The sequence below is a fragment of the Seriola aureovittata genome, chromosome 17, assembly GCF_021018895.1.
Source record: "Seriola aureovittata isolate HTS-2021-v1 ecotype China chromosome 17, ASM2101889v1, whole genome shotgun sequence".
Lineage (NCBI taxonomy): Eukaryota > Metazoa > Chordata > Actinopteri > Carangiformes > Carangidae > Seriola > Seriola aureovittata.
In genome coordinates this window covers 24,603,681-24,621,968 of record NC_079380.1, presented here as the reverse complement: position 1 = coordinate 24,621,968, position 18,288 = coordinate 24,603,681, and the positions used below count along the sequence as shown (strand labels likewise).

The following is an 18,288-nucleotide window of genomic DNA, read 5'->3' as shown; positions in this document are numbered from 1 at the left end:
CCATCTCTTCATGAAGGTCGTGTATCTCGAGTGAAAGCTCCGGACGTCGTGGTCAGATTACGTCAACGTTCGAAAAGAGAAAAAAAAAAAAAAAAGGTTTTATTTTGAAACTTCCAGCCGGATGTTCTGTGTTGTGTTCACGGTACATTGACACCGTGTACCACATACTGGAGAATCCAGCGGAATAAATGTGGCATTCACGGCGCGGAGGGAAAAGCCGGAGGAACGTTCGGCACCGAAGAGTCGGATAAAGTCCGAAAGTCCTAAAAATACACGCAATTCTTGCGTTAATTCTGCGTACGGGTGAAATTACATCGTTATACTGTTGGAAGATAATACTCGTGGAATTAAAAAACTCAACGGAAACTCGATTTTTCCTGGATTAACGACACTCGGGACACTTCGCCAGCCCCTCGGAGTCTTCCCACAAAACTGCCACCGTGGTCCGGTAACACTCGGGCGGGTGAAAAGTTTCTGGCACACCTGGAAAAACAAAAGGTGAGTCCCGTGTGAAATGAGTTTCTTCTTCTTCTTACAGCTGTGGATTGATGGGAAGGAAAAAAAAAAAACAAAACGGTCCGTACAAGTGCGTGAAGTGGCGTCGGTACAAAGGTCGGAGCTGGTGTGTTTCTCTCCGGTCTGTTTACATGCCAGACTCCGGCCGCCAAACGCCACATTCCCCGGTGCGGAGCGAACTTCTCGCCGAACTCCCTCCACGTCTCTTTCACCTGGAAGTCGTTTATCGTGAAAAGTGTTTTGTATTATACCAATAATCACTTTTCTGTGTCTTTGGAAACAAATCTTCAATTCGGCGTATTTTAACATCACGAAACGAGACTTAAAAATTCAGTAAAATCTCAAGTTAGATTCGGCTCAGTGCTGCTTACCTGCCTGTCGTCACTGTGCTTAATTAAAAACAACACCTGCAGGGACAGAGGTTTGGCGGTACCTGCACATGACGTTGTCCCGATTTGGAGACAGACTCTGGTTTATTCTGAGAAACCTGGAGTCACATTTAATTTGTTTGTTTTATGTGTTTGATCAACATGGGAATACTAAATCAGAAGATTTTCAAATGGAGGCTGGCATGAGAGAAACTGAATATTACAAAGAAGGAGACATGTCAGATTAAATCAAGACAGATCTTGTTTGCATTATTCAGACTTTTACTCTGGCTTGTAATTAAACAGAGTAAACGCACCCAAACAGATTCACAATCAGAGACTCAACAATTGTTAAAAGTGATAAAATACTTCATCATGCCCCCCTCTCACTTTCACTTCAGAGCAATAAATGTCAAGGGATTTTTGTTTGTGAGCAATAAAATGCTTTATTCATTTCCACTTCACTGACACTCGGAGTCCCTGCAGTGTCAAAGTGAAATTTATGAGTATTGTTCCTTTTGTCATGAATGCAGAGAGAATACAAAATGCCTGAGGGAGGTGGAAGAGAAAGGGGGACATGATCGGTGTAAATGGGACTGACAGCTCTGCTTACGCCCTGCGCTCCTCTGTGGCTGCCGGGTTATGTAATGAAACAAGTTGTAACCAGGAAAACAAAGCAGGAGCAGGAGCAGGAGCAGGAGCAGGAACAGGAGCAGGAACAGGGAGCAGGAGCAGGAACAGGGAGCAGGAGCAGGGAGCAGGAGCAGGAACAGGGAGCAGGAGCAGGAGCAGGAGCAGGAACAGGGAGCAGGAACAGGGAGCAGGAGCAGGAACAGGGAGCAGGAACAGGGAGCAGGAACAGGAAAGGGAGCAGGAACAGGGAGCAGGAACAGGGAGCAGGAGCAGGAACAGGGAGCAGGAGCAGGAGCAGGAACAGGAACAGGGAGCAGGAGCAGGAGCAGGAGCAGGAACAGGGAGCAGGAGCAGGGAGCAGGAGCAGGAACAGGGAGCAGGAGCAGGGAGCAGGAACAGGAACAGGAACAGGAGCAGGAACAGGGAGCAGGAGCAGGAACAGGAGCAGGAGCAGGAGCAGGAACAGGGAGCAGGAGCAGGGAGCAGGAGCAGGAGCAGGGAGCAGGAACAGGGAGCAGGAACAGGAAAGGGAGCAGGGAGCAGGAGCAGGAGCAGGAACAGGGAGCAGGAGCAGGGAGCAGGAGCAGGAGCAGGGAGCAGGAACAGGGAGCAGGAGCAGGGAGCAGGAGCAGGGAGCAGGAGCAGGGAGCAGGAGCAGGAACAGGGAGCAGGAACAGGGAGCAGGAGCAGGAACAGGGAGCAGGAGCAGGGAGCAGGAGCAGGGAGCAGGAGCAGGAGCAGGAACAGGGAGCAGGAACAGGGAGCAGGAGCAGGGAGCAGGAGCAGGAACAGGGAGCAGGAACAGGAGCAGGAGCAGGAACAGGGAGCAGGAACAGGGAGCAGGAGCAGGAACAGGGAGCAGGAACAGGGAGCAGGAACAGGAAAGGGAGCAGGGAGCAGGAGCAGGAGCAGGAACAGGGAGCAGGAACAGGGAGCAGGATCAGGGAGCAGGGAGCAGGAACAGGGAGCAGGAACAGGGAACAGGAGCAGGATCAGGGAGCAGGAACAGGGAGCAGGAACAGGGAACAGGAGCAGGATCAGGGAGCAGGAACAGGGAACAGGAGCAGGAACAGGGAGCAGGAACAGGGAGCAGGAACAGGGAGCAGGAACAGGGAGCAGGAGCAGGAACAGGGAACAGGAGCAGGAACAGGGAGCAGGAACAGGGAGCAGGAACAGGGAGCAGGAACAGGGAGCAGGAGCAGGAACAGGGAGCAGGAGCAGGAACAGGAAAGGGAGCAGGAACAGGGAGCAGGAACAGGAAGCAGGAGCAGGAACAGGAAAGGGAGCAGGAACAGGGAGCAGGAACAGGGAACAGGGAGCAGGAACAGGGAGCAGGAACAGGGAACAGGCAGCAGGAACAGGGAGCAGGAACAGGAGCAGGAGCAGGAACAGGGAACAGGAGCAGGAACAGGGAGCAGGAACAGGAGCAGGATCAGGGAGCAGGGAGCAGGAACAGGGAACAGGAGCAGGGAGCAGGAGCAGGAACAGGAAAGGGAGCAGGGAGCAGGAACAGGGAGCAGGAACAGGATCAGGGAGCAGGAACAGGGAACAGGAGCAGGATCAGGGAGCAGACCAGTGTCTCTCTCTGGACTCTGTGATCCGGCTCCTCAAAACACTCTTCTTGTTTATATGGAAACAGAGTGTGTGAGGCCGCGGAGCTGCAGCCGTGATCATGTTTTCATGCAGAGATCAGGACTGTCAACAGTGATGTCAGTTGTGTGCAGGAAAAGTGGAGCAGAGATGAAGCTGTGACACCTCCTTCCTCCTGTGTGGAGGAGCGGAGCCTCTCCACTGGGCTGGAAGAGTTTAAGTAGCTGCTCTGGAGTTGACATGAAGTGTGTGCATGGCCGAAGTGAGTGTGTAATCTATCACGGAGCCCTGAGGGCAGCAGCAGAGCAGGACGGGGCCCCGCACGTCAGGTGATTTCATTTCTTCTCCTGCTTTAAAAGTGTGAAATAAGTGGGCGGAGTTTGGCGCAGAGCTCTGGAAGCCCCGGCTCTGTTTACACAGCAGAGACCGACCCGCTGGTGGATCCTTCACCAGTTGTTTGTGTTTGAAGTTCTGCTGAGCTGTAATTAAAGCGTCCTCCAGCTCCCACTCTCCGTCACTGCTGGTTCACAGCGCTGATCTCACCTGTGACAGGTGAGTCCTCTTACTGCAGGTCTGCAGGACACGTCGCTCACCTCCTGATGATCAGTAACATCAGACTAACTACTGTGTTCACAGAGTTAAACTGAGAGTTTCTGATGAACGAATCAGAGCTGAGAACAGAGACCTGACCTTTGACCTGTGATCGTTGGTCTGTTAAAGAGTCTAATAACAACATGAACAAACATCAACCTGATCACAGCAGGAACAACCTGGATGGATGGATGACAGATGGATGGATGACAGGTGGATGGATGGATGGATGACAGGTGGATGGATGGATGGATGGATGACAGATGGATGGATGGATGACAGATGGATGACAGATGGATGGATGGATGGATGGATGGATGGATGACAGGTGGATGGATGGATGGATGGATGACAGGTGGATGGATGGATGACAGATGGATGACAGATGGATGGATGGATGGATGGATGGATGGATGACAGGTGGATGGATGGATGGATGGATGACAGGTGGATGGATGGATGGATGGATGACAGATGGATGGATGACAGGTGGATGGATGGATTACAGATGGATGACAGGTGGATGGATGACAGGTGGATGGATGACAGGTGGATGGAGGGATGGATGGATGACAGGTGGATGACAGGTGGATGGATGGATGGATGGATGACAGGTGGATGACAGGTGGATGGATGGATGACAGGTGGATGGATGACAGGTGGATGGATGACAGGTGGATGACAGGTGGATGACAGGTGGATGGATGATTACATATACATGTATAAAACAGTATTTATATAAGAAGGTAAAGAACAGAGGAAGAAACATGAATAAATATTAATATAAAAACCTTCTGCTCAGCATCAAGTTACTTTCTGTCATGGATTAATCTGCTGATTCTTTTATTGATGAATCAGCTGGTTCATGAAGGGATGGATGAGTGTGTGGAGCTTCAGTTCTCTGACGTGACGTCACAGTTGATCGATTGATCAAGTGGATGATCGGTGATGAAGATAATTGATCTCGGGGCATGAATGATGAGGTGTTACGTTTAAGCTGCTTCTGTTGTCGCTGATAGAGAAAGGAGGTGCGCCATAAAGGTGGGAGGTCACAGAAGCCTGAGTCCAGACTGAGCTGTGATAGGTTTGATGAGGAAGAGGATGAGGAAGAGGATGTGGGTGTGATGAAGAACTGGACCGGAGTCTCTCTGGTTTCTCCGCAGACAGGGAGCTGCTGTGGTTTCCAGTCTGGACGACTGATAAATGAACTGATCTGTTTTTCTCGTTTCTTTTCCCTCTCAGACTCTCAGTCCTGACCACACCGCCCCCCCCCCCCCCCACCTCCTCCTGTCAGGAGCTCTACAAACCTCCACCCCCCCCTCCGGCTGACCCTGCAAACAACGTCTCCCACCAAAATAAAAACTGAGAAGAAGAAAAGTCTGAGCAGGAAATTAAGCAACAGAAGAGTTTTTCCGTCTCTGAGGATTGTTCACCGCTCGTTTCCTGGCTGTCAGCTGAGCGTCAGAAACAGGAAGCGGGGGGGCGGAGTCTCACCTGAGGCAGGTCCATGTCTCCGGCGCTCAGCATGAGGAGGCTCTGAGGAGATTTTAAATAAAGTTGGTTCAAAGCGAAGGAGGCGCGGGAGCATGGGGAAGGAGCAGGACCTGCTGCAGGCGGTGAAGAGCGGAGACCTGCTGTCCACTCAGAAGCTGCTGTCCAAGCTCAAGACCAACAGGAACAGTAAGTGACCCTCACCTGTCCTCTGCTGCTCACCTGTGGTCCTGTTTACACTGTCTTTATTTACACGGAGACTGATTTCAAACACTCTGAACCTGATGCTGAAACTCTGGACGTGACTTTTCCTTTATTCTACTTTAGTCGCCATGTTTGTCTGGACTCATTCCAGTTTAACCAGTTTAACAATTCTGGATTTCTGGACTGGACTTTGGTCAGTTTGGTTTATTGACTGTCTGGTCTGATGTCATTGGTTGTTGCAGCTGTTGTCAGGTAAATTATATGGGATTATTTATTTATTGAAAAGTGTGATAAGATTTAAAGACACTTCTTCTGTGTTTTATTTGAAGTGTTGATCCATCAGAAGATATAAAAACCATCTCAGTGTAGTTTTACATCTCCTCTCTCAGGCTTCTCTCTGCAGCTCTAGTAACAACAGGTCGGTGAGCCAATCAGAAGAGAGGAGGCTCTGAGCCTCTCTTCTGATTGGCTGACTGTTTTCTGAGTGATCCAATAAAAATAAAGCAGATTTCAGGTAAAAACACTCAGAGAAACCAAATCCTGCAAGGTTTGGATGGTGGGTCCAGGTGGGCGGGGCTTGGTGACTGCTTTGTTGTGACATCACAAAGTTCCAGAAGTCCTGACGGCTGGTTTTAAGGCTCAGTTTCTGAATACAGGCTGTGTGCATTTCTCTGTGGACTGAGGCTTTGATACTTTCACAGTATTAATATAGAAGCTAGAGCTGATCTATAATCACACTACACCTGGACATCTGGTTCCCAACCTGTGGGAAGGTATCACAAGTGGACCGACAAATCATAAGCAAAACAGTACAATTTTGGCGAAACGATGTGATATATATATATTTATATAATATTTTTAAATGTTTTAAAATGAAATGAAATGAAAACTTTTCTTGTATTCAGCTCTATCGCTGCGATACGGTATTGATGGGAACTTTCATGTTGTCACCAGCTGGAACACATTGTATACTTGTTTGCTAGCTCAGTCTGATCAAAATGGCTAGCTGGTTAGCATCAGAAACCCCGCCCCCCGTCAAACAAAGAAGAAAATCTGATCTTCCTCTGCTCTCAGTTCAGTCCTGAATGTTGGATCGTTATTACCTGGCGTCCGTGTTGCTACAGGGTCACGGTGTGCACCGCCAACATTTAGAGATTTTGGAAACGGTCGGGAGCCGCTGCTTTAAACTTTAAACTGAACGAGAACTTTCAGTCGTATAATTGTTGATTTGATTGTGTCAGACGAAGCTTTGACTTGAACTTGCTCAAACAGGCTTTTTGCTGAGTTTTGTCTCCTGCTGCCGCCACACCCACTAAACCTCTCTGTCTAAATGCACCATGATGATGATGATGATGATGATGATGATGGTGAAACCAGCAGATCCCAGTTCAGATTTGAAGGAAAGAAGCAGCTCTCTGTCCGTTTGCTCACCACTACAACTCTACCACACCTGAACACACACACCATTCACCTGCACTGAGCGTGTGCGAGCCGGTGTAAACAGCGTTTTAAAAGGAAAACGTAGCGGTGTGGACGGAGCCTAAACCTGCTTCCATCAGCTCCGACGAGCAGCTGATGTTCAGGTGTGTTTAGATAATACAGTCATATCAGGCTGATATCCTGTCACGTTGATTTATCATTAAAGACTTTTAGGATGAACCTGTTTATAACTGACAGAACGGAGCAGTGAACGAAGGAAGGAAGGAAAACAAATTGTTTAATTAATACAAAAGACTTTGTCTCTGAGTCACTTTGAGGAAACGTAGTTGTTAAAATTCATCAGGTAGTTTTGTTTTGCTCCTGGTGCAGTTCTCTGCATCTCGATGGGACTGTAGGAATTTCCTTATAGAGTGAAAACAGGAGAGAAGTGACTCTGGTGACCAGATTCCATTGTCCTCCTCTACAATGGCTGTTATCTCCAGTTACAGTAGTGTGTGTTTACCACGGCTTCACTCTGCCATTGTCCTGCACACACTGAGTAACTCGTCCACCGGCTCAGGGGAAGAAGCCGGTTACAGGGACGTGCACACAGTCCTGTTTATACTGGATCACACATGCTTGGACAGAACACGGCCAGTCTGTGCGGACCCTCATGGACCCTCATGGACCCACAGACCCTCATGGACCCTCATGGACCCTCATGGACCCTCAGACCCTCATGGACCCTCAGACCCGGGACCTCAGTTTATTTCTGTACATCGGTCGTAGTTTCTCACAGTTCAAGGTGAAGTCTGAACCCAGTTATTCAGATATACTCACATCTGAAGCTGGAAGCAGCACACTTCTTAAAACCAGACCAGATCCAGACGGAGTCTCAACGATTGAAGATGTAGTTGACGACTGCTGTGGAACATCTGGAAACATCTACAGGCAGGAGAAAGTAAAGCTGCTGAATATTGATGACGTAATACGCTAATTAGCAGATTCAAGACATCATCGCATTGTATTCAAGCAACAACCTCTGGGGCTGAAACCAGAAGCTGCAGTTCCTCTAACGACCACTAGAGTCTGGCTCCAACAGTGAGTCAGTCCCCATAGACTCCCATGTTAAAATGTCCAACTTTACAGGAGAAATAAACATGTTTACAGCCTGGTATAAAAACTGTTTTGGTCTAATTTCCTCCTTCATGACACCTGTTTATATAACTCACCTGTTCATATAACTCACCTGTTTATATAACTCGTGGTCCAGCCAAACATGGAGTTGGTCTGTTTGGATTCGAAGGATCTAAAAACTAAATGTGAGGTGGATTTAAACAGAGGCTGCAGTCGTTGGTTTGTACCAGTCACATGATGATGCGCTGTAATCTTATTTCGGACTATGTGTTTTATTTAAATCAAATTTTATAAAATAAAAGGAACGTGGTTTTGAATTTGCTCTTTCCGTTTATATTTAGAAAAATAATAAAATAATGTAAAAGAAATGAAACCAACAAAAACCATAAACATCAGGTCTGTTGATTTAATGAGTCTGATACTGGAGCCTAATGTTCATATACAGGCCAATGAGACTCTCTCTCTCTCTCTCTCTCTCTGTCTCTCTCTCTTTCTCTGTCTGTCTCTCTCTCTGTCTCTCTCTCTCTCTGTCTCTCTCTCTCTCTGTCTGTCTGTCTCTCTCTCTCTCTCTCTCTCTCTCTCTCTCTCTGTCTGTCTGTCTGTCTCTCTCTCTCTCTCTCTCTGTCTCTCTCTCTCTCTCTCTCGGCCGCCTCTCTGCTGACAGTCGGTTTTGTTTGCTGTTTGAGTGACCAGGAAAAGGGGCGGGCCGAGGCCCCCGGGGGCCGGCGGGAGGTCGGCCTTTATCAGGCAGATAACCTCTCACCTGTCACGGGACCGTCCACACGGCCGGCGTCCAGCGTCCTCTCTGACCTCTGACCTCTGAGGATAAATGAAGGAGTGTCAGGAGGTGAAGAGTTCGAGGGCGGGTCAGCGGACGACGTGTCTCTGATCCGTCCAGACGTGGACGCGATGTCCAGGCTTTGATGTCAGACAGACATGAAACTACCGAAGGCAGAAATAAGTCGACGATCAAGAATCTAAATTTATCGTTCAGACATTTTCACATTTTGTCAAGTTTGTGTTTCTGTAAATTTGTTCCACTTTCTGTCTTCGGCTAATTCTCGGCCTCATGGACGTTGGGAAAGATAATGACTTGAGTTCACATCAGTGAGACAGGGGTTGAATCGTAGGAAGCCCCGCCCCCCTCGCTGTGCGTGACCTGAAGACGCTGTAGCTCCAGTCCGCCGCCTCCTCCTGTTCCACTCCACAGCTTCTCTACAGCCCAGCTTCACTAAGCTGCTGAGTCTGAACCACTTCATCTCCATGTCAGATGTCAACGTGAACCCTGGTTATGATAATAACCTCCACCGTGACGTGGGCGCAGCGCCGGCGTCATGTCAGCGGCAGGTGCGGAGGAGGCCGCGGACCCGGTGGACGTCTCCTCAGACAGACGGTGCGTCTCCCTGAGGGACTTCCTGCAGTTTGTCACACTGCACCCACCCATTGTTCTCCACCTCCACACGCCCAATCCATCACCTCCACGTTACGCCACAGCTTTGTGAACCGGCCTATCACACGGCCGCGATCTTGGCACCAGGGGAAACACATCGACTCAGTTTCTGAGTGAAGGGGGGGGGGGCGCAGCTCTTTGTTTATCAGATGCTGGGAATCTCATTCTCATGGCCTCCACATCTACAGTCAGCACACTGTGACTCAGCCGCTCTATTGAGTTAGAATCACCTAATGTGATAACCTGACTTCGCTTCTGAGAAACGCCGACACACATCCACTGACACGAGGTGAAGGCTTCGTCTCATTGGTCCACAGCTCTCGCACTGCTTCTCCAGGAAGTGTCCTTTCACACAGTTTCTGCGAATCCTTAAAAAGTCTAGAATTTGATTTCCGAAATCTACCGGCCAGAAAAATGTTCTCCCACTTTTTTCTCTTTATCATTATTATAAATAATAAGGAATATTTTCTTTTCTGGTTTTTGAAAGTTGAGGACGTGACCTTCAACACTGAGAAACTTTAAATGTTTAAATAAAATAATCAGCGGATTAATCGACACATCTGATTCGAAGACGTCGCCTCGAGCTGTGGAAAATTACAACAAGCTTTTCTCTGTTTTCAGACATTTCATGGACAAAATGATTCATCAATTAAACAGGCAGACTGAAAATAAGCGCTAGAAGCAGCTCTGTGTAAAAAGTCTTTCATTTGATTTAAGGCCATAAAAAGTTTTAAAGGTCTAATCTGAACATCGACGGTTTGAATAAGAAGTTCAGTCTCTTAGTTTCTGTCCAAACAGAAATGTTCTCCCACTTTTCTCTGTTTAATATCATTATTGTCAATAAGAAGGAATATTTAATGTGACCTTCAACACTGAGAAACTATTTTCTGACTTTTTACAGGCGATTAATCAAGAAAATAATCAGCGGATTAATCAACACTGAAAGTTTTAGTTGCAGCCATTAAAACGTTTGAAGACGTCACCTCGAGCTTTTCTCTATTTTCAGACCTTTTATAGACACAATGATTGGTCAGGTGACCAGCACCCAGCCGGCAGCTCTGCTTTTTATTTTCCCATTGACTGGAGCTTTTCAAACCACAGCGGCGGCGTCTGGACAGAGGCTCGTCTCGTTAATCTCCAGACTACAGTTTAAAAGGAGCAGGTTTTATAACGAGCAGGAAACGCCGAGGACAGACGCTGGTTGTTGTTTTAATGCATCAGTCTCATTTCAATTTCCTTATCGTGCTTCTAACACACACAGTTATTGAAACAGAGAGGGAGGTGCATCATGGGAAAATGTCTTAATTTACCGTGCAGCAGATGGATTGACGTTCGGACGAGGTCAGTGTTGTTGGACTGAGTCTAATCCACCTTAAATACAACTGGTAATAAACTGGTAATAAACAGGTAATAACTCTTGTTTCTGCTTTAATCCAGAAACATTTAAGAAGCTTTCTTCCTGCTGTCATGTCAGACTCCTGTGGGTTTTTAAACATTTGAATCACAAAGAGGAGAGAGGGTAACATCTCCATCTGTGGTGGAGCAGACGTGTGCCGCAGCAGCTTTTATCTGTGACCCTCTGCAGAGACGCCGCCGCCGCCGCCGCTCATCAGCGTCCCATTATCAGAGCCGTAAACCTGTCGAGTCGCTATGAAAAGCTGCTGAGAACCGAAACAAAACAGCAGCAGCGTGTTGGGGGGTCGGGGGGGGGGGGGGGGGGGGGGGGGCGTCTGCTTTCTCTCCGCTCAGACTGAATCTGTCTCATCTTTTATTCATGGTTTGGGTTCAAACTCGGCTCGTTCAATCATCTGCCATCAGCTCTGCCCCCTGGTGAAGAGACATCACAGACGATCTCTGTCTCTGTCCCTGCCTCCTGTCCCTATCCACCTGTCCCTGTCTCAGTCCCTCACACCTGTCCCTGTCTCCTGTCCCTCACACCTGTCCACCTGTCCCTGTCTCAGTCCCTCACACCTGTCCCTGTCTCCTGTCCCTCACACCTGTCCCTGTCTCCCGGCACTCACACCTGTCCACCTGTCCCTCACACCTGTCCCTGTCTCATTCCCTCACACCTGTCAGTCTGAGAGCAGGAAGTCGGAGTAAACCGGCCACAGAATCCTCAGACAGGACCAACTTCAGTTGAAAGGTGTGCCGGACGTCCTGTGCGTCCTGAGAGGAGCTGCGCTGTAACACTGAGTGAAAACAACTGAAGTGCAACAGAGATAAAGATCAAATGGAAGAATATAATGAATTTAATATTTCACATCGTTATTTCACAACCACAGAAATAAATGTACGGAAAAGTTTAGATGAAAAATGAATTTGACTGTGAATTGTTCTTTGTGACAAATAAAACTTTGAAGTGCAGTTTAGTAGCAGCATCGTTTACACATAAAATACAAGAAGATAATTATCAATCAGAAAACTTCAATCAGCTCCCGGTGACCAGATCCGGGTCAGTTCCACTTCATCCAGATTCATAGAAAATATTCATTTTTAATTTGTATGAAGTTTTGTCATAATTGCTCTGAAGTCTTGAGTAATGGTGTGTAAAAGTAAAAGTGTGTTCTGAGGTCACACTGACCTTTGACCTTTGACCTTGGTCCACCAAAATCTAATCAGTTCATCCTCGAGTCTAAATGAACGTTTGTACCAAATTTTAAGGGATTCTCTCGAGGAGTGATCGAGACGCCGCGTTCACAAGGCCAAAATCATGTTTTGTGAGGTCACTGTGACCTTTGACCTTTGACATTAAACCACGAAACCACGAAAATGTAATCAGTTCATCCTTGAGTCCAAGTGGACATTTGTACCAAAGCTGAGGAGATTCCCAGAAGGTTTTACTGAGATATCACATTCACAAGGCCAAAACTGCATTTTGTGACGTCACTGTGACCTTTGACCTTTGACCTTGGACCATCACACTCTAATCAGTCCATGCTTGAGTTCTAATAAAAGTTTTTGCAAAATTTGAAGAAGTTTAGTCAATCATTCATCAGTGATCTGCATCAGGATCTGACGGAGCTCAGGTGTCGATCATTGATCAGCCCTGCCTCTGATTGGCTGTTGTCCGTCACATGAGGAGCGCTGCCTGAAGTTTAAAGCTTGGACTGTAACTTTCTCTGGGAAGGAGGGAGACTCGATTTGCAGAAGTGTCTTTCTCCAGAAAACCTTTCCCGGCGGAGCTTTCTGAAGCTTCGGCCGCTCGCCGTCAGACGTCTCGGCGTTCCTGCTGACGACCGTGGAAGAACCGAGTCTCCTGACGGCCTCGCCTGTGACCGGAGCACGTCCGGCGCCGCTCCGTTCACACTGTGGAGAAAAAACCCAGAACAGGATGTTTCCTTTACAAAGTGTGTCCTCCGCTCTGTGGAGAGGTCAAGCAAACACAGAAGACTGTTTGTTCAGCCAATCAGCAGCTTGGTACCGTGGTGGAGTTTAACGGGACTCGCTCTGTTTCCGGAGGGAGGGGGGACGAGGAGGGAAGCAGCTCCCTGCTCCACGCCAGGCAGATTTGAGGGAACGTGTGAGAACCTCCGCCTGTGTGTCCGGGCTGATGGTGTTTGCCTGTCGGCTCTAATGTTGGTGTGTTAAATGTTTAATTGGTGCAGTAAACAGACCTATAGGCTTTAACGTAGGTCCGTCAGACCCTGACAGGGAAACAAAGCTGGTGTGTGTTGGGGCTCAGGGGCCCTCGGGACCCCGGGCCCTCGGGGGAGTTTGTCCTGATTCTGACGGAGACGGAGACGGAGAGAGGCGGAGTCACCTCATTATGATGCAGCAGGAAACATAACGTCTGACAGACGCAGAGTCATAGAAGTACGTGAGCTATCATGGTCTTTGCTTCACATATCGTCACCTCCTGCAGCTGTGGTCCTCCTCCATCAGCGCCGACAGGAGTCGTCTCCTCAGTCCGTGACGTACTGAAACTCCTCCCTGTGATGAAGTCTGACCGGTCCGGACTGACTTCCTCCTCTGACGCTCAGCTAAACTAATTAACCCATGTGGAATCTGTAAATGCGTCTTCAGCCTCTGGGACGTCTGCTGAACGTCTCCTGAACGTCTCCTGAACGTCTGCTGAACGTCTTCTGAACGTCTGCTGAACGTCTCCTGAACGTCTCCTGAACGTCTCCTGAACGTCTCCTGAACGTCTGCTGAACGTCTCCTGAACGTCTGCTGTCATGTTGATGGTCATTGGCCTCCTTGTTTTCCCACATAAACACCTTCTCCATCATAATGAGGGCGGCCTCCTCCTGAACATCCGCCTGTGAGCGCTCGCAGCAGCCGAACAGGAAGCAGCTCCTCGCTTCACTTTCTACAGCGACGAGATGAAAAACAAGACAATAATGAAAGTAGTTGGAGGCGATGATCTGTGTGTTGTGTGTGTTGTGTGTGTTGTGTATATTGTGTGTGTTGTGTATATTGTGTATGTTGTGTGTGTTGTGTTGTGTGTGTTGTGTATATTGTGTATGTTGTGTTGTGTGTGTTGTGTGTGTTGTGTTGTGTGTGTTGTGTATATTGTGTATGTTGTGTTGTGTATATTGTGTAGTGGGCTACAGTGTGTGCAGCAGACTAATGGCTGCTGGAGTTTTCTTTCTTCGCCCTGTTATGTAACCAGTCGGTCGGTTCCTCTTTTCAGTCTTTGCTTTGTGTCCGTGCAGTTCAGAGGTCACGTGACTGAGCGGCCGTGACGTCACGTGACTGTTACATTCAACAGCACTGAAGAGTCTCAAGTGTAAGCACCTGGAATGAGGTCGCTCGCCGCGTCACTGCAGCTGGACAGATTCAGTCCTGGAGGAAGAAATCAGAACATTCCAGAATAAAGATTCAAATATTATGTTTTAAGAAAAAAGTCAAAATATTATGGGAATAAAGTTGGTTGTTTTTTAGAGAGGAAATATCAGAAGCTTTAAAATGAGGAACGTGGAGCCTCCTGTGAAGTTAGACTTTAGGTTTCATCATCATCATCATCATCATCATCATCACAGCTGTTACAGGATGCGGGCCCTGAGCTGCAGCTTCAGAAGTTCTTGACACATTCAGCTCACGAGCGTAAATCGTGGCTCAGATGCAAATGTTTTCTACCCAGAATCCTCTGCTGCTGTTGGTGAATGATGCGTCCAGCTTGTATCTGACTTGGCTTTGATTGGTCTCTGTGAAGAACATCTCCCTCCGCTGAGCATGAGAGGAATTCAGAGAACGCTCATTTGGGTCAGATCTGCGGTGAGACTCTGAGAACGGGACTATTTTCTCTGGGAGACTCTGGCTGCTGCGTATTGAAGTGTGTCGGTCCGGGCCTGTTTGTTCTGACACCTTCAGACGGTCTGAAGATGAGCTGGGTCTGAGGCCGTCGGCTCAGCGTGACGTCTGACTCGCAGCTGTGGACTCCCGGCTCAAACTTTCACTTATTTTTTTCTTCTTTCCCCCAAAATCCCCAGAGTTGTATCTGTGCCAACCATTGTCAGAGCGGCGGAGTGGATTTGAATGCAGGGGGGGGGGGGTGAGGCGGTGATGTCACGGTGTTGGTATGTGGACCCCATAGCAATACCTTCGATCCCCTCTCTGAGGCTGGAATTTGACTCCGGTGAAACACAGCAGCGTGAGGTTTTCCTGAGGTTTCCAGCCGACGACAAAGAGGGAGAGGAGGCGGAGCGGCGCTGCCACAGACTCTCGCTGCTCTTTTCCCAGCGAGGCTTTAAGGCGACTTCAAACAGAATCTCAGGGAGGGAAAGTGCTGCAGTCTGTGTGGAGATGTGGAGCTGCAGTGCAGAGGACGCAGAGCTGATTCAGATTTAGGTCTGAATCTGGAGAGGAGTGTTTGTTTTGAAGCCCTGTGAGGCTCGTGTTGTGTTTAGGGTCACACTGATTGCAGGTGTTTTCACATCTGTCACAAGGTCAACACAAAAAGCACTGAAACATTTTGTCAACTATTTTGGTAATGGAATAATTGGACTGCACCTTTAAACATGAGGTTTTGATGCTTTTATGATTCGGATATGACGGTAAAGAAAAAGAAAGGAGGGAGATGTTTGTGTCACAGTCATTAGAAACCTAGCAACAGAAGTTATTCTGCAACGTGGCTGCAGATACTAAACACTGACGTCCTGACTCTAAATTGTTGAGCTGATCAAATCAAATCAAATCAAGTTTATTTATAAAACATCTTTAAAACAGCCAGTTTGACCAAAGTGCTGAACAATAATATACAAGATCAAACCCACAACGTTACACACAGCTACAGACAAAAACACAAGGGATAAACGTGAAAGATAAAAACCTGAGGAACCTCAAAAAATCGATCCAAACGTGGTTTAAAGATTAGTGTTAAAAACGTCCGCGGAGGAGGAACACGTGATTAAAAGAGGTTAAACTGTTGTTGAGGCAGCTGCTGCAAAAGATCAGATTAAAGCTCCATGTTTCTTCTTCTGTGTTTTATTTGAAGTGTTGATCCATCAGAAGATATAAAAACCATCTCAGTGTAGTTTCACATCTCCTCTCTCAGGCTTCTCTCTGAAGCCTGAGAGAGGAGGTAACAACAGGCCTGTGAGCCAATCAGAAGAGAGGAGGCTCTCTGGGCGGAGTCTGCTTTGTTGTGACATCACAAAGTTCCAGAAGTCCTGACGGCTGGTTTTAAGGCTCAGTTTCTGAATACAGGCTGTGTGCATTTCTCTGTGGACTGAGGCTTTGATACTTTCACAGTATTAATATAGAAGCTAGAGCTGATCTATAATCACACTACACATGGACACAGACCTTCACACTGGAGGAGCTTTAACTTCTGATGTGTTTCTATGGAGCGTTTGTTCTGTTCTGTTCACTGTTTGTCTTTGAACCAGCAGCTGAAACGTCAGATAACGTCAGAGGACGAGGACTTTTCATTCAGCGTTGCTCTTGTTTTTTCTGTGGTTGTGGTGGATTAAACGAACGCCGCCTCCTCTCACTGAAGCGCAGCTGTGTGCGATCGCTCTCTCTGCTGTAGTTAATATGTCACCTTATCTCTGTGACTGTAAGTGGAGGCTTGATCTGCCACACCCACGCTGACCGCCAAGCAGGCATGCCCGGTCACATGCTGGAGCTGTGAGGGGGGGCGGGTGAGGGGGCGGTGAGGGGGCGGCTGGGGCCTGGGTACTATACGATTGTCCAGAAAAAAGATGGAGGGTTGTCTGTGAGGAAAAGTCCATTATGAGCAGAGGAACGGGTGTGGAGCTGAGCTCACATCCCCCCGAACAATATGTGTGGAGTGTGGACGCGTCTTGTTTTAGGTTCAGACAGAAACAGGAACACAGAACACACACATCTCACTCCACCCTGACAAACAGCTCTCACACGGACGTCTGTCCAGCATTAGTTCTGGCTACGGAGTCACAGGAGGGCCATAAAAACTCAATCTGTAAAAGAAGAGGAGAAGGAATAAATAAAATAATTAATAAGTCGATTAAAAAATGTGGAATAAAGAATAAATTAGTGATTTTTTTTAATGTTTGAGCTGGAGTGATTTTGTCGTTGTTAGAAGTAATGATTAATTAGTTGTTGGTTTGAAAGGCTCATTCTGTCTCCTGGACGCTCAGCAACACAAAGGAAACGAGTCCGGGGCTTTTATTGTGTTATGTTTGACGGCTTCATAGATGATAGTGATCAATGGTTCCCAACCTGTGGGCCGGGTCCCGCTGGTGGGCCACGAAGGTATTATTAGTGGGCCGTCAAATCATTTACGAAGCAGAACGCTAAAAGCTGAAAACAATTCAAATATAAATAATGTTTTTAAATGTTTTAAAGTGAAATTATTATTAAAACTTTTTTAAAAACTACTTTCATTCTTTTTTCATATTAATTCCTACCACTGAGAGAAGCCAATGACAGGAGCTGGTTAGTTGGACTAGCTGCTTAGAAACAGGAAGAATTCAGAGCAAAGAGTCGAGAGACAGAAGGTGAATCAACAAGTGAAACAAAAATCCTTATCATCAAAATAAAAAGTGCTCTGACATTATTTGGCCTCCGTATTGTCACGAGGTCGTATCTGCACCGCCAACATCTTTTTCCTGTTGTTTCCAGCATCCATTGTCTTCTCTTCATTTTCATTGAACATGAGGATCTTCAGCAGGTTTCACTGGAGGTTTGTTGACAGTCGTAAATTACAGGATTCTAGCAAGAGCCTCAAGAGTCAGAGGTGAAGGGAAGAAATGAATGGAAGTCGATGGATGTCTGAACAGTTGTTTTTTTTATGTACCAGGCTGTAAACATGTTTATTTCTGCTGTAAAGTTGGACATTTTAACATGGGAGTCTATGGGGACTGACTCACTGTTGGAGCCAGACTCTAGTGGTCGTTAGAGGAACTGCAGCTTCTGGTTCTTCATGTTGATGCTTCATGTTTCATCGTGTTGTGATGGTTTCAGAGCAGCTTCCTGTTTCACTATAATTAAATTACACTGAAGTTTCCAGGAAACTTCCCGCGTATTTACAAGACTTTACAGGTACAAATCAGTTTCTTCATAATAAATTATCTTATAAAATACAGGAAAATGATCAATACTGTTGCAGATATGACACATGTAATTATTATATTCCCCGCAGGAGAAAGTGTTGATGCTCAGTAGACCTGCAGGGTGAGTGTTGTAAGATGAAGCTTTTTAACCTGTTGTTTCCTGCTCCGACGCGTTTGATCCCTTCATTCTCCAGGAGCTTTCAGACCTTATTTCCCTGCTTTCACACTGAGCTTCAGGATGACGAGGCTCCTCGTTACCAAGCTGGTGTCATAATGTGGATATTTACTGTCACTTCACCGTCAGCTGTCCATTAGCTCCTATTAGCTGGTGCCCTCGTCTACCTGCTGTCCTCTCCTGTCCCCCGGCCTGGACGGCCCCGAGCGTCCCCGTCAGCAGCTCCAGAGTCCAGCT

The 18,288-nt window shown here is 47.4% G+C and overlaps 1 protein-coding gene across 1 annotated transcript in view; it reads left to right on the top strand.

Moving 5' to 3' along the window:
* The first annotated feature begins 4,858 nt into the window (after positions 1-4,858).
* LOC130185187 (caskin-2-like) overlaps positions 4,859-18,288 on the top strand; it is a 50,628-nt gene continuing 37,198 nt past the window's right edge. The window contains 1 exon segment of the mRNA XM_056401510.1: positions 4,859-5,378. Within this exon segment, the coding sequence (XP_056257485.1) occupies positions 5,285-5,378 (94 nt within the window). The 5' untranslated portion in view covers positions 4,859-5,284.